Source organism: Gavia stellata, chromosome 4 (genome assembly GCF_030936135.1).
Source record: "Gavia stellata isolate bGavSte3 chromosome 4, bGavSte3.hap2, whole genome shotgun sequence".
Taxonomy (NCBI): domain Eukaryota; kingdom Metazoa; phylum Chordata; class Aves; order Gaviiformes; family Gaviidae; genus Gavia; species Gavia stellata.
Window position 1 is genome coordinate 51210364 of NC_082597.1, and position 16468 is coordinate 51226831.

Sequence of the window (16468 nt, forward strand, 5' to 3'; positions counted from 1 at the left end):
CCGCCGGGGGGGCGCGGAGGGGGGCGCTGCCCCGGCCGGCGGCCAGGCGAGGTGGCCCGCCAGAGGCGAGGCGGGTCTCGCCCCCCTCCGCGTCCCGCCACGCCGCGGCGAAGGGCCCCCCCCCCCCAGTCCCGGCCTCCCCCCCCGCCAGCCCGGCGGCCGAGGTGGGCTCCCGCGGCGCCGCCACCGCCCCCCGTCCGCGGCGAGGCGGGCCGGCGGGGCCGGGGGGCGGAGGGGGAGCGGCGGCGCACGGCGGCGAGGTGGCACGGCAGCCCTCCCGGAGGAGCCCGGCCCACCTCTCCCCTACAGGCACCCCCTCCTCCCCGCCCCGAAAGAGGAACTCCCCGCCCGCACGCAGCCCGGCCGCGGCGGAGGCAGAAGCGGCGGCAGCGGCAGCGCGCCCGGCCCCTCCGCGCAGCATGGCGCAGCAGCGCCCGCCGCCCGCCGCCGCCTGAGGCGCCCCGCGGCGCCGAGCTGAGCCCGCGCCCATGGCGGCGCCGCCGCCCGCCCTCAGCTGGGCGCTGCCCCTGCTGGCGGCGCTGGCGGGCGCCGGCGGCCCCCAGAGCTTCGAGCTGCCGGGGGCCTCCATCGACAACATCGAGGTGAGCGGCGGCGGCGTGCTGGTGGCGGGCGGCAGCTGCCTCTACGAGCTGCGGCCCGAGCTGCGGCCCCGCCGCCGCGTGGTGCCGGCGGTGGCGGGGCAGGGCTGTGGGGAGCCCCCCGGCGTGCGCAGCAACCTGCTGCTGCCCTACGAGGAGGCCGGAGGGGGGGGCGTGCTGCTGGCCGGCTGGACCCAGAAGGACGGCACCTGCGAGGTGTGGGAGCAGCCGGCCTACCGGCAGCGCTTGAACCGCAGCGAGGTGGTCAGCTGCCTGCCCGACGGCTCCACCGCCGGCGTCGTCTTCCAGCTGGCCGGCGCCTGGTACCTGGCCGTGGCGGCCACCTACTCGGCCGGCGACTACGAGAACCGTCTGGGCTGTGAGCCCTCCCAGTCGGATGAGGCGACCGTTATCACAGTGCGCAGCATAGACAACCTGGAGTCCAAGGAGGAGCTGGGCATCATCAAGCGCAAGGAGGAGCCTTTGCACTTTGTCGATGCGCTCCAGTGGGGGGATCACCTCTTCTTTCCCTACTACAGGTTGAAGGCCAAGAAGGTTGAGGACACAGAGCCACCGAGCATGGCTGTCTTGCGCCAGCTGCACCCCTCAGAGGGGGGCCTTACTTTGCAAGGGCATGTGTACTTGGATTGCGGGTGCAGGAACCTCATCGTTTCTTCCAGCCTTGTCCGCCAGGGCAAGCAGGGCTGGTGGGTGGGTGTTTTCCACCACAGCCATGGCGCCAAAGCCTGGAACGCCACCGCCATCTGCGTCTTTGGGATGCAGGAGATGAAGGAGCAAGCTTGTGCGTCCACGCACTTCATCATGAACGGGAAAAGCTGTGTAAGTCTGGGCATCTTTTTGCTAAGCTTTCCTCCTGCGCGCTGCTGTTGTCACTGTTGTCGTTGTGGCCGGTGTTGCTGTGCATGACTCGTGGGGTGTCCCAGACCTGAGGGAATGTGAAGTTCGTGGGGAACTTCAGAGCCGCACCAGGCTTTGCGCATCAGCCCTGGCTCCATCAGCCCTAATGATTTCTCCAGCACTTTCTGTTTCCAAAAAGCTGATCTCTTACCAGATCCAGATGTGTCCTTCCCACCTACATCTCGGGAAAGACATGTCTGAGGGAACACCTGAGGGCATCCTAGTCTCCGGCTCCTCACTTAATGTGCCCTTTTCTGTCAAGGATTACTTGTACTTCATTGTATTTTCCGCACAGCCTAGATAAAGCATCTCCTACCTTTTTCTGTGCATTTGCATCTCGTGTCATTGCAGCTAGATCAGAAATGAAAAAAAGTCCATCAAATTGACTCCTGTGCACTGGGCTGTGTGCGTTATTATCCCCATTGCGCACTAGTTATTTATGGTTGCTTGTTCACTGGTAGGTGTTTCCCAAATCTCCCAGGATTGGCCTTGCTCTAGAGGTCTCACAGCCACCCCCCCAAACCCGTATGCGCAGCAGACAGCAATAGGCAATATGTCTTTGTTGTTACAGTGGTTACATTTTGACAGGCAGTGGTATCCCATGGAGATCCCCTGGTCACTTACTTCTGTAACACTCTCCCTTCAGGTCCTTCCTCCTTTTGAGGGTGAGCTGTGCACATGGAGGGCAGGGTGGGCAAGGCTACCGGCTTTGCTGTGGCCTAGGTAGCTATTAAAGAAATGAACTAAAAACTAAATTCAAGCAGCTAAAAATGTAATTCAGGAGAAGAAGGTGCTTTTGCAAGGCCCGCCGTGCTTTTAAGTCATGCTCAGAGTCTTTTCAGAGCTGTGGAAAAAGGAACACTGAAAAGTATCAGGGACAACCGTAGAGGATCAAGCAAGCCATCATAAAGCAAGCCCTGGCCTTTTGCAGCTCCCCCACCATCCAGGGACTTTGCAGCTTAACTGCTGAATCCTTGCTGTGTTACAATGGGAGTTCGTTGGAAACTCCTTGAAAGAAGTGCGGTAGATTTACTGTCGCTCCTTGGCTTCCCAAATCTAGCGCGTAGCAGAGCGCAGTGCTGAGATTCTTCCAAATACAAACTACCGGAGGGCATGTGTGATTCAGTCTGCTCATCTCCCTACTGAGCTGCGAGACTATTGCCAGTGTTAGAGGACGTAGTTATGAATGAGAACCCCATATGTGGGTGAAACAACTGTCATGAAAGTAAGTAGTGAAACTCTCACAACAGAGCTGGAGGCAATCCTTTGATTTCCAATGCCAGTTTATAGCTTACTGCATAATTTCTGTGCTCTCACAAGACAAACTTGCTGAATGATTTTGAAGACTCATCCTCATCCCAAAATACCTATTTGCTAGTTGGATTTTTAATTTGTATTCCTTGTTTCTAATTACTCATGGGGTTTTTTCGCAAGGTGCTTTCTGAGCCTGCAAAGCAAAAAAAAAAAACCAAAAAACCACACCTCCTTGGGCAGCAGATCCTTTTTAAATACTTTCCAAAGCGCCATGCTAGACATTCCAGAAGAGTCACATGGATTTCATAGAGTAACATAATGCGGGTAAGGTGAGGCGGGTATTTCTGTCTGACCAGTGTTCCTCTCAATCCCCCATCCCCATTGCTTCCCAGTGCCTGTGAATATGAAAAATCGATGATCCACTTGTTTAAGGATTGATCTGATTCGGATCAGATTCCTGTGACTCCAAAGCTACTTTCGTGTCCCGAAAGGCTCGTCCCTTCTGGAAATGTAGATTATATTTGGGTGCAATGCTGAAGAATCCCAACTTTAAAAATTATTAAAAGAATTGTCCCTAACTATAGTGGTGTTATTAATCATGATATTTTGGCACAATACATAACAGTTTACCACTGACAGGAAAGTGGTATTTTAATATTTTGTGAGATAGCAGGACATGTGGGTGTTGTGTAGTAGTATGACCTACAACATTACATGGCTAATTAGGCTTCCTTTTTAAGATAATTATATGTGCTTATGGTGTATAAGCATAGAAATAAATGCATGTAGTTCAGCTTTAATACGTTTTTTATACTCCAGAAGGTGAGGCTAGGCTATTGCAGAGTAAATTTGGAGATGACAGGCCCATATGCTGCTGCTTCTGGGTTGTTTTAGTCCAGATCCTTCTGCTGTCTCTCACCAAATCATGGGAGTCCCTGCAAATGTGGAACATGCTCGTCTTGGACTCAGAAGCATGCTGGCTTCAGAACTGGCAGGAAGATGGCGCGCAGCGCGTCCGTCAGTGCGCAGCTTGTAGGAGAAGTGTGTGCAATAGCTAGCAGTGGCTCTGGCCAGAAAGGAGTGCCTCCTAGCATGGAGCTTTCAGGAGTGCATTGTAGTACAATGTGTGGGAATGGCAACAAGCAACAGTACTTAACGTGTACTTTAAAGTCCCATCTTTCAAGACAGTGTTGGTACTGAGCAAGTGAATGTGTTGCAGCGTTACGATTGCCTGAAGTGCAAGACCTGTACGGTGTTTGTGGTGGGTGGACCATGCTGAATTGCAGCCTGACTTTTGCATTTCAAATGCCATGTCTTGTAGGGTGCTGCAGGTCTTAGTCTTCTTTGCTGGGTACACTTGAATTCTGGAGCTCAGGCATGATGTGATGAGGTACACGGATCATGGACACGGACTGTCAGTTTATGTAGGAATTGAAAATACAGGTTTTTTTCACTGCAGGAGTACAATTTATAGTTAGAGTATACGCTAGGGAGTAGTGGCAGTTTGCTTTCCTTCTGATCTTGTCATTCTTCAGATTTCTGTAATTATTCTGATCACCTTTAGGCAAGACATCCTCTTACCTGTCTGCACTCACACAGCTGCTTGTGTTTGCACTTTGTCGGCACTGTGTGTTGGCACGGTGCTTCTCAATAGTACACTGCAAGGGGGACTTAGCCCAAGGTATTTGTGGTCCTGAATTCCCTGCTATGCTACTGCTGCATGTTCTGCTGTAAACTCATTACTGTAAGGTACTGAGCTTTCTGGCCCTAACCCAGTAGAGCACTTAAGGGTATATTTAACATTAGGCATATAAGTAGGTCCATCATCTTCATGCCCATGCATTTAAAGTTAGGTATGAACTTGAGTACTTCACTGGATTGGAACCAAATTGCTCCACATCCTGTAGGAACTCACTGTAGGTGTGTAATCTCTTTAGTCTTGCATTGCTACTTAGAGCAAAGTTGACACTTGCTGGATTTGAGTCTGTCGTTGAAAATTAGTGATTTTCAAGATTCTTGCTTACCAACTTTTTCAAAAAGTATGTGACTGCTACAGATTCTGTGGAATTGCTCCTTATGAGAACTAACTAATTCTGTTTTTGTTTTGTGCAGTAGTTTGCACAAAGCATTTTGTCCTAGTTGGATGTGTTTATTCTGGACTTATATAATACTGGATTCCCAGAGACATGATCCCTGACTAGCAAGAGGCAAGTGGTGTCTTAGATGAAACTACTCTGAAAACATTTTGCAGTTTTGTGTTCAGCCTGTTTTCCTCTGATCCACACGTTTCTTCGTTTTGAGTATATCTACTTATAGGCACTGTCGAGGTGTATGCGTTAATGAACTGTCTAGCGTAACTTGCATGTACATAAGCACATCTTCACAATTTCCTTAGTTAATAAATGTGAATTTGCCAAATTTTATTCTCCATTTCTTTTCAGAAACCTGACTGAGCACTAGCAAACATTTTTGGTGGATCACAATTATGAAATCGAAGGTCTTTAGCCAGTACATAGGAGAAATGCTGGAATTTGTCACAAACTTGCTCCAGTAGCTAGTGAAGTTTAAGAAAGGCTTTTCTTCTGTTGTTCCCTGGCTGAACGGCAGCTACTAGAATTTCAGATCTCTCCCAGAGATCCCAGGATCTTGTGGATCACAGCCAAGCAGATGAGTAGAAGAAGTGTTCAAATTAGAGAACATCAACATGAGAGAGTTGTATGATGTTACCTAACCACAATGACAAATCTGGAAATTAGCTTTGCCATTAAAAAAAGTTGCATGAGAAAAAGAGGATTCTACAATTTTTCAGGGAGCAAATCCGAGAAAGTGTTAGACATATACCTGTAAGACAGAGAGAAGTTGCTGTAGTTTATATTAAGGTGTTTATTTTATGATGTGCAAAGCCTAAGTAGCTGTGATAGTTACTAAATGATAAGCTATCTTGGTTGGATTTTCATCTGCTATTTAATGCAAGTAAATATATGTAACAGTCTGTTCTTCGAATTTTTGCATTTTTCAGTGGGTGATAAATATGTGGGTTGGTATATGCCCCTTAATTTATTGAGCATAGTTTGGAATCCTGGGACAAATCTTAGCTGGTATAAGCTCTACTGAAATGAGAGTTTGAAGTCAACAGAGCCACATCAGTTTAATCACAGCCCTTAGTTTGCAGGAATGACATTTGAATTTGTGTGGTAACTCACTCCAAAATGATTCATGGTCTTTTATTTAAGGAAGGAATTACAGACTTCTAAATATCGTTTGATATCAAAATTGATCCTGTAATTAGTTTTCTAGTAGTAAAGTCATCTCCTGTGTAGTCCATTACCAGATTGCTAGTATTTCATCTGATGTTTGATAGATTTCTAGAGTCAGCGTTTCTGGAGTGAATATTTCTGTCTGATTACAATGAGTTTTCAGTTCATCCATGTTTGGTGTGTGAAGTAAGCCATAGGAGAGTTGTAAACTCTCACACTGTCAGTAAGAAGAAAAGTTGCTTTTAGTCATCTGGCTTCACCAGGTGTTCTCAGCGGAAACTTTTGAGAGCATGGGGGCTCTTGAACAGAGGATTCGCTTCCTTGGGATCACAGAGTCGTTCAGGTTGGAAGGAACCTCAGAGATGGTCTCTTGTCCAGCCCCCTGCTCACAGTAGGGTCAGCTCTGAGATCAGACAAGGTTGCTCTGGGCTTCGTTGGATCTTGAAACCTCCAGGGATGGAGACTGCACAACCTCTCTGGACAACCTGTTCTGCTTAATTGTCCTCGTAGTGATGTTTTTTAATCTCCTGTCCGCTAGAAACCTCCACTGTTTCAGTCTGTGTCATTGTCTCTTGTTGTCCTGCATACACCTCAGTCAAGAGCCTGGCTCTGTTTCTCTGGTCCCTCTCAAACTGTCTCTTCTGTAGGCTGAACCAGCCCAGTTCCCTCAGCCTTTCCTCATAGGGCAGGTGCTCCAGGCTCCAACCATCACAGTGGCCCACCGCTGAACTCACTCCGTTTTATCAAGATCAATTCTGTACTGAGGGTCCCAGAACTGAGCGTAGTATCCTAGACATAGTTGAGCATGTGCCAGGTAAAGGAGAATAATCACTTTCCTCGCTCGATCTGGTTATGCTCCTGTCAGTACAGCCTAGGATGCAGGCTGCCTGGCTACACCATTTAGTCTACTGCCCTCCAGGACCCTTGTGTCCTTTTCAGCAGAGCTGCTCACCAGCATACGGGGTTAGGCCATCTTAGGTGCAGGACTTTGCATTTGTCCTTGTTGAATTTCTTGAGGTTCTTGTTGGCCCATTCCACCAGCTTCTCTAGGTCCCTCTGAATGGCAGGCCTGCACTCAAGCATATCAACTCATTTTCATTCATCCGCAAGCTTAACCCAGAAGTTTTCAATGTCTTCCTCCAGGTCATTGATAAAGATATTGAGCAGGACATGTCCCAGGATAGATTCCCTGAGGAACTCCACTTGTAATCAGTGTCTTGGTAGAGTATAAACCATGAACCAATACCCTTTGAGCCTGATGATCCATCCAGTTTTTCCACGCATCCAGTAGTCCTCCTGTCTAAACTGTAACATCTCAACTTGGATACAAGGATGCTGTGGGGAATGGTGTCAAGAGCCTTGCTAAAGTCAAAGTAAATGATATGCACTGTTCTCCCCTCCTCCACAAATCGAGTCATTTCATCACAGAAGGCAATCAGGTTGGTCAGGTATGATTTATCCTTGGTGAGTCCACGCTGGCTTTTCCCAGTCACTTTCTTGTGCCCAGAAATGGCTTCCAAGAGGATTTGCTCCATGATTTTCCCAGGGAAAAAGTGAGACCGACCAGTGTGTAGTTCCCCACGTCATCCTTGTCTTTTTTGAAGATGGGTGCAGTACTTGCCTTTATTCAGTTGTTGGAGACCTCCCCTGATCTCTGCAACTTTTGAAATATGAGAGAATGGCCTTGCAGTGTCATCAGACAGTCTCTCAGCATCTTCCTACAGATCCCATCTGGCCCCCTGGGACTTCTATAAGCTGAGATTTCTTAAGAGATCCCTGGCTTAATCCTTTTCCAGTGCTGATAGTTTCTCTCCTCCTTGAACTCTGTAGGTACAAAGGACAGCAAGACCTTGCTGGTGAAGTCCAGAGCCTTGTCTGCATCCACTGTCAGTAAATCACCCAACCTACTCAGCAGCTGGTTCATGTTTTCATTGTTTATTCTTTTATATCTCAAATAGTGGTAGAAGCTCTTCTTGTTGCCCATAACATCCCTTGCCAGTATCAAAACCAGGTGAGCTTGGGCTTTCCTAATACCATCCCTATATGTCCAGGCAGTTCCTCCTTAGTCACTTGTTCCTACTTCCACCTCCTTTATAGTGTTTTTCTGCATTGTAGTTCAATCATGACTTCCCTGCTTAGCTAGGGGCCATCTCCTGATACGTCTGCTTGTTTTCCTGAGTTTTGTGCTTGGAGGAAGTTGTCCTGAAAGAGCTGCTAGCTTTCCTGAGCTCCATTTCCCTTCAAAGCTGCCTCTCAGGGGATCCCACAAACCAGTTCCCTGAATAAGCTGAAACGTGGTCTCCAGCTCTGTACTCTGCTGTTCTTTCCTCACCGCCCTCAGGATCCTGAACTCGGTTATTTCATAGTTACTACAGTGAAGGCTGCCATTGATTATCACATCTCCAGTCAGTTCTTCCTTGTTTGCGAGTAGCAAATCCAGAAGAGCGTCACCCTTCACTGACCCCGTAGGGTTGACAAAGCCTGGGGTCCCATCTCATTAACTTTGCCCCCAGAGCTCTGTAGTCCTGATCTGCACTGGGCAATGTCTTTGGTGTCCATGTGGATGTGCAACAATGGGTAGTGGTCCAAGGAATGGAAAATCATTGGCAGTCTCTCTGCAATGTAATGGATCGACGCCCCTAAAAAAGAGAAACTTGTTGTAACAGCATGACTGTTTAGCAGATGTGTGCCTTCATCCCTCACAGGAGGGAACCTCCAACCATTGTCACCCGCCACTTCCTCGTGCTCTCTGCTAACGCTCTGTTCAAGCTCACTTGGTTTCAAAGCCTTCCTTAATGGAGCTTGTTCTCCCTCCTTGGTTATTAGGACACTTTACCAGTTCTGTAAACTTAGATCTGAGTGCAGAGAAGGAGCGTTTCTGCTACTACAAGAAGTCACAGAGTTCTAGCCTCCTCATCTCAGGGGAATCCATTAACCTCTTGCTCAAGTGTAGCCTCTGACTGTCCCTCCTGCCTTGCATCATGAGGCTCAGGATCTTGCCTCTGCAAGGTCTCTGTGAAGACCCTCTCATTTCCTGGTCACCCTCCCTGATTCTTTGTAGTCTGCTCGCCTGGGATGGTTTGTCCACCTAGCATTGCTATGCAGTGCACAAATTAAAAAGCCTTCTGGAAATAAAATTTGGAACAGTTCAACTCCTCATTCCTTAGCCCTAATAAAGGCTGGCTGCATGCACCAATATTTAAGTTTGTTACCCTCTGATATAATAAAAGTTGATGCAGGTGGTTGAAGGATGGTGAAGTTAAGAAAGAAGAATGAGGTTCCAGAAGTTTTTTCCCTCTAGGAAAAACATCTATGTATTGTTCCAGTGTTGACTATTGCTACCTGCTGCTCACAAGTCTTGTGCCCTTTCATATAGCTGCATCTGTTCATTCACTCTAATACTCAAACCCTTTGTTTTTACTTTTTGGCCAGCTGCAATATGATGAGTGCTGTGTGAGCTAAAAATGCTGTCCTTCCCTCTGAGGCACGCAATGTAAAATAATCAGGAGGAAATCAAGACAGAAAGTAGAAGTGTGAATATGGTTGCTGCAGCTGGAATCATACAGAGATAAATCTGAAAATGAGATGCAGAATAGAAAATTAGTGTAAATACCTTTCATGCCAATAACCAAACAGCATAGTGGGGTGATCTTAAAAGCAAAATGAAAGTTAATTCAAGAGATCTCTAGGCTTACCTGTGCACGTGAAGATTTTGGGGGACTTTGAATAGAACAGAGGATGGAACTGAAGAATGAAAAAAAGAAAGGTCTTCTAGAGCAGTGTTGTCTTGTCTTTTGTTTTTCTTGGTTTTGTATGAGCCTGAAAATGTTACAGGATAGGCAGATAGATGATAGTGGAAATGAGTGACACTTCAAGTATAAAGGAAGTTTAGACTGTAAATGCATTTTAGGATGGATTTAGCTGTGAAAGAAAAAGCTTGGGAAGGCCCTACAGTGCTGTAACCTCATTAGTCACAGTGGAAGAGGTAAAAGGGCTTGTTAAAAAAAATAAATGCACATGGAAAAGGGGTGACAGAAGGGTGAAAGCAGCAGCTGCGCCCTGGAGGGAACAGGCAAGCTGGAGAAATAGGTTGCAAAAGAGAGAGGGCAATTTTTGTTGTGACTGCCCACCGTCTAAATTCCTCCTCTTCTTATCTGTATTAGCTCAATGTTGCACTGACCCTCCCTCTAGCAAGCGGAGTGAGGGGAAGAGGCTTCCACACTTGTCAGTATTGGTTCTTCAGTCAGATGAGGAGGATGCACTGATATGACACTAGTTATTTTACTAGTATGTGGGTCAAAATGAAAGCTGGCAGCAAAGCTTTTCAGAGACTGGGTGAGTCCTCCCCTCTTCTGTGATCTTATTGTACAGAGTCTGTGAGAAACCTGTTTGTTTTCCTTACACTACTACATGGTGCACTGCAGAAGAAAAAATCCTAATTCTGGTGGAAATGAAAGCCTGGAAGCTTCACCCCCTCACTCCTTAGCCTGAGTGAAGGTTCATTGTGTGCGCCAGTGCTGGAGTTATGTTACCCTCTGATCTAATAAAAAAGTGAGAAAGTGAATTAACTTTTTCCGCCTTAAAAATAACTTCCCCCCCCCCCCCCCATCTAAAACAGACCTCCATGGTACTGGAGTCTCATGCCTACGTGGGTTTTACTGAAGTTCTGTGCCAATACATGACAGTTCCTGTGTCTTCTTGCTGCTGCATGAAAAAAAATAGTATCTTTAAATATGAAAGTTAATCAAGTCTTCTTTTACTCCAAGTGGCTGTTCTTGCAAGCTAATTAAAATAATTCAGATGACTGAAAAAGATTTTAATTGACTTAGGATTGCAGTTCAGAAAAAAATTATTTCTATGTGGAAAGACTTTTTGGGTTTAAGCCAGCATCGTGGCATGCAAGAGAGTTGAATTTAGCTGTTACTGTGTTATGGATTTGCTTCATAACTTTGAGAAATGCCTTCACCTTTCTGCAAAATGTCAGTTTTAATGGTCCATTCTCACACCTTCTTTTGTGCATTAAAGTGAAATAGGTTCTTGCATTCAGAGGGTTCCTGTAGGTTTAGGAATCGGTCCTTGAGGCTGAGATGCTGGGCTTTGTAAGCTGACCTACGAGCCTTGTTCCCAAGGACCTGCTCCTACCTGAGCTCTTCTCCCTAGCTCTACATGCCTGCCACTCCTTTGTGCCAGCACTGGTGTTCGTGCAGCCACACGTTCGTGTGAGGAGAAGAATGACTCGAAGGAAAATTTAGATGGGTAGGTAGGTAGATGGATTTACAGACCATTTTCTTTTGCTTAACTAAGCTCACTGAAGAGCATTATACTAACAGAGGGGAAGGGGAGTTAGAGCTTGGCTGGGGTTGGACCTGTTTGGAGGGCAGGTGGGATCACACCTTTGGAAGTATCTGCCAGGGAGATTGACTTAAAGCAATTACAGGACTGCAAAACTGAGTTACTGCTTGCTTGGCAGATATCTGGGCTTGTAGGGACGTCGGGGCAGAGACCATCTCTCACCTGGTGAATGACCTTATTCTCACACATCAGGGCTTCCTTTCAGCACTCGATCGTCTGCAATATCAGGATTATTTGGTTTGTTTTTTCCTTCCATAAGATACAGGGATTTCCTGCATGATGTTTTCTTTCATGAGCTGCTTACGCCTCCAGCTTGGCGGAGAGTTGTAGGTAACATGTTGATTTTAAAGTTCACACAGGTACATTTATGTTCTCCCTGACATGAACTTTATACTGCTTTCTCTCATTTCTATATTTATGTAATACGCAACTTCCTTTAGCATAAAGCAGGAAACCAGAAAGGAGAGGATGAAGCTCTGCATTTTTTGACACACACTCAAAAAAGAGTCTGTGTGTTTGAAGTGCCTCCTTTCTCCAGAATATTTGCATGCCTTTAAAAGTGGTTGCTGAGTGTATCTGTAGCCTTCATGGTAGGTGCAGTCAGGTGATGGTAAAGCATGGCTTCATTGAGAAGAACAGGCAATTCGGAATAAGCCCAGGGCATTATGTCCCAAAAAAGAGAAATTCTGTTGCAAAGTAACTTGCTGCTGTTAGGCCAAGTCTCTGTCCCACTGAGGTCAGCTGCAGTAGGTGTAATGTTTATCACAGATGTGACAAGTTGCCATGTATAAAAAAGTAGTTTCATGTTTCATGTGCCTTTTCCAATGATATGTTGTTCTGAAATTGTGTCAGAATTAAAGTGTTACCCAAGTATCGTCTAAAGTTGAGTTCTCTGAGAATCTGTCCAGGGATTCCTCTTTTTCTTAATGTTTTGCAGTATAGGTGAATCATTTTGTAATAGTTCTCTCTTATATCTGATTTGCAGGAGGCACGATCAATCAAGAAATTACCCACCTTGATTCACTCTGGATTAGTGGCTGTTTATGGCACAGTTGTTTTGAATCAGATAGTTCTCTTTTTGGGAACAGATGATGGACAGTTACTGAAGGTAAGCTGAGTGTGGCAGTTCTTCCCTTCTCCATCAGCTGCTGCTGTGTTCAAGTGCGTAAATGTTTCCTGGTTTAGGCACTGTATTATAAACAGTTATAATCCCCTGAATCTCCTTCTTTTTTGTTTGTTTGTGAAGTCACTGCTGTATTGTTACTTGGAGAGCAAGATAACTTTCAAAAGCAATTATGTACCCTGCTTAAAATTCATGGAAACATTTCATTAAAGTGCTAATGCCCACAGTATCAATTTATGGACTGTGGAGTTCTCAGTTACTCTGTCTTTTGTTTCTTTCCTTCCTTGCTTTGATTTTCCAGTAGAAATATTAAATATTGTTAGATTTTGGAAGCATATTTATTTGTTTGTTAGCCTATTTGTCTGATGTGAATAGCTGCCCATTAGAGAGAAAACTCAAGATTCATTTTGCCTTAGCTTCTGAATAGTTGACCTACGCTAGCTTAAATCAATCACCTGGAAGTGAAGGTCATCTTATCTCATTATCAAACTTTTCAACCATCCAGTCAATGTCTTTTATGCTTTATTTTTTTTCTGGGTTTTGCAAGAGTGTGCATTTCCTGTCTACACTGCAAAGGATGACTCTCATTTTTTGTTTTTATTAAGCGGGCAGTTGGAGAGGAATATAGTGGAGAGCTTGAAAAGCTTTTGCCCATTTGATTTCACTGTGCTTTTGATAATGAAAAATGAAATTCAAGTCTTCCGTGTCTCCTTAGCACAGTGGAGACCATGAACGTATCTCCCTTGTTTAGTCACGTTTACGGAAAACCTTAAATCAATGATGGTGTGCTTATTAACTTGCAAAATAAAGTTTCTGTGGTCTCTGGTTCTCTTGAATTCTGTGCAAAGGTTGGTGGAAAACTGTAGAGTCGGGCAAGATAAGAAAAAGAGATACCACCTCAGATGTATACTCACAGAAGCCACAAAGAAACTTCTGTCCTGAAGACAGTTGTCAGTAACTTAGGTATATTATGGGTGTCTGGATGTTAATTTGTTTTCTGAAGGCTAATACTTTCTCCTCCATTCACAGGAGTACTTAACACATCATGACTTTGGGATATAAGCATCTCTTCCACATTCAGTTTCTGCGTCAATCAGGAACATACTTGGTGGGAGGGATGCTTCATACACTAAACCAGTACCGGATTCAGTGCAAAATGTGTCTGGCATGGATTTTGTTGAAATTCTGCTGTGGTGGTCTTTTCCTCCATCTTTCTGCAGTGTGAGAGCCAGTGCAGTAGGTGAATTGAATCAGGGCACAGTAAATAATCTCAGAAGCTCTGATGTAGCTGAAATAAGGGTTTTGTTTAAAATGCTGACTGATCAATAAAAGGACTTGTGAATAATTTAATTCCATGTGTTTTAGGCTATTCTTAATGAGGATATGGAATCTAATTGCCCAGAGGTTTTATATGAAATTAAGGAAGAAACCTCTATTTTCCCCAAACTTCGGCTTGATCCAGTAGATAATAACTACATCTATCTGTCCTCTGCCAATAAGGTAAGCATAATATTAAATAAACTAATAAATTCAAGTAAACTACTACTTTAAGGATTTCTGCCACTTTGTAAGTGAAGCATCAGTTTGGGTCAGAGTTAGACCTTAAATATCCAAACTGCAGTTACCAACTTTACATCTAATGTCTGGTTATGTTGTCTAAGTTTGGGCTGCACTTCTACAGAGCTCAGGAGGACTTCCATTGTCATGGTGCTGCCCACTGTTGCTATGATCCAGCAACACCCTTAATACCATGCTTATTTTATGTCATTCTCTCAAGAGGGTCTTTGTTTCTCTTTTTCCTGGAGGCATCATGCAGAATCAAGCTTGGAGGTAGCAAACAAAACTTCTAGACTCTTTGGAGACCGAGTTCCTCTGAATTAGCAATCCAGGTATTGGTAGGCCAGGGTTTGCTAATGAATTATGGAGTTTCTAATGCGGAGAAATCTCTTAATTTGAGAGATGGGTTCGCAGTCTTAGCTCTGCTGAAATCAATTATAAAATTCTCATCATCTTCAGTTACACATAGACTTTAAAAAAGAAACAACAAAACAAAAACACAATCAGAAGTGATTGATTAATGTGTATGCATAGTGAGGCCAAGGAGTTCAGCAATCACTGGGAGCTACTGCATGTGAGCAAACGCATCAGAGCTGCATGTCAAGCAAGACAGCGGCTCCTGGGAGCCGGTGCAGTTGTTGCAGCACATCCTGCAGCAGGGCTACTGAGCATCAACTCAGCAAATTCCTTTGTCTCGCCAGCAGTGGGGAAGATGTTAGTGAAAACATAAGGGCTGGCTGTCCATCTTAGCTGGACAGGATGTCACCCAGCATTTGAATGTAAATGTAAATGAAGGTAACTTCATTTACAATAAAATCACTTTTCCAGCACTGAATATGGCATTTTAGCCTGCCATCTGAGAGAGTGGGTAGCTTGGTAGGAGAACTCCTGACTGATACAAACCATCTGTCACAAATGCAGAAGGAATCAAAATTTCAGTCAAAAGTATATGTAGATATTCAAAGTAAAGACTTGAATTTTCTTTAGCTTTGGTAAAAGAGCAAGTTGTTACAGAGGAACAGCTTTTAGGAATAAATGCCTCTCTCTGGTCATCTCTTGGAGCTTAAATAAGGCTTCTACACTTTTTTAACTTGCTAGTAGTCCATGATGTTGACTGGTTTCTGAACTGATTATCTCACACACCTTCAGATTAATTGAATTTTACCAAATATGGCTGGAAAAAACAGTAAATACAGTTTTGCAGTAAGCCATGTATCTTTGTTCACAAAATATAGGAACTTTAATTCTTGCAAATTTGTAAAAAAATAGTTTGAATTAGGAATATTTTTCTTACTAAGGTTATTAATTAACATTGTTATTAATAACGTTATTTGTATTCAGTATTTGTAATCAATTTTTTTCTTTTTTTTTCTTTTTCCTTTTCTTTTCTGAAAATGGCTGGCTAGGATATTCGAGCTGAATGTACAAGTATAGCTACATACAATATAGCCACAATTATCTACATTTACGTATTGAAAGGGCATTTTCATGCATGCTAAGTAGTTGCATGCATTTGTTCTAGTGTGCAATGCAGTAACCTGACACGGTGATGCAAACACAGATGCATTTTGTTTTGCGCATGCATTTTTTGATGCATCTTCATCAAGCATTTAAAAAGCTCAGTTCTGATAAGAGGAAAACAGTGTTCTGCTAAGCAGAGCATTATTTGTAAAATACACCTCCTTTCCATTGTTAACTGTAATTCACTATGCTAATCAGTCGTTCTTGCATTAATTTGTCCATGCTGGCCTTTGAGAAGTAGAACCAAATTGTCATTGTCAGAGGTGTTTCATCATCTGATGGCAAAATACAGTGTGTGTAAAATAGGCCGCATATTTCTATCCAAAGGTCTTCTGGCAGAGGGGAGTCCGTAAGAAAACTTTCCCGAGGGGTTCGTGATTGGTTGCTGTCAGATTTTTAATGGTAACCCTCAATTTCCCTGTTTATGGAGGCTCTTTTAATTCAGTGTGTTACTGCATTCTTTGGTTTTAGGTGAGAAGAATACCAGTTGCAAATTGCGGTAGATATGTTTCTGAGCAAGAATGCTTATCTGCAAAGGATCCCTACTGTGGGTGGTGTTCTTTGAATCAAAGGTATTTTGGTATTTTAGACTTTCATATAAAAGCAATGCATTATTAGTCAGTGTACATTTTGACTGGCTTGGGGCTATTCAGCATCAAGATTGTATCTACTGAATTTTTATGGAATCAATCATAGCCATAAATGCGAGACACTTTATTGTAATGTGAAAGGGAGCTCTGCACCTTTTAAAGACCGTGTTAACCCTCAAATTTTTGAGATCTACCCATAAAATGTATTTTGGGCTAAGAAGAAGAAAGTTATTTTTGGTTTAGAACAGATGCTTTTGCTTTCCAGATTGATTGAGAGATAAAATTGTATACTTGTGC

At 44.6% G+C, this 16468-nt stretch overlaps 1 protein-coding gene across 1 annotated transcript in view; it reads left to right on the plus strand.

The window, feature by feature from the left end:
* Window positions 1–488: 488 nt before the first annotated feature.
* PLXNC1 (plexin C1) overlaps window positions 489–16468 on the plus strand; it is a 67057-nt gene continuing 51077 nt past the window's right edge. Inside the window, exons 1-4 of the mRNA XM_059816348.1 lie at window positions 489–1439; window positions 12366–12488; window positions 13869–14003; window positions 16053–16153. Of these exons, the coding sequence (XP_059672331.1) occupies window positions 489–1439; window positions 12366–12488; window positions 13869–14003; window positions 16053–16153 (1310 nt within the window). The remainder of the gene's footprint in view (window positions 1440–12365; window positions 12489–13868; window positions 14004–16052; window positions 16154–16468) is intronic.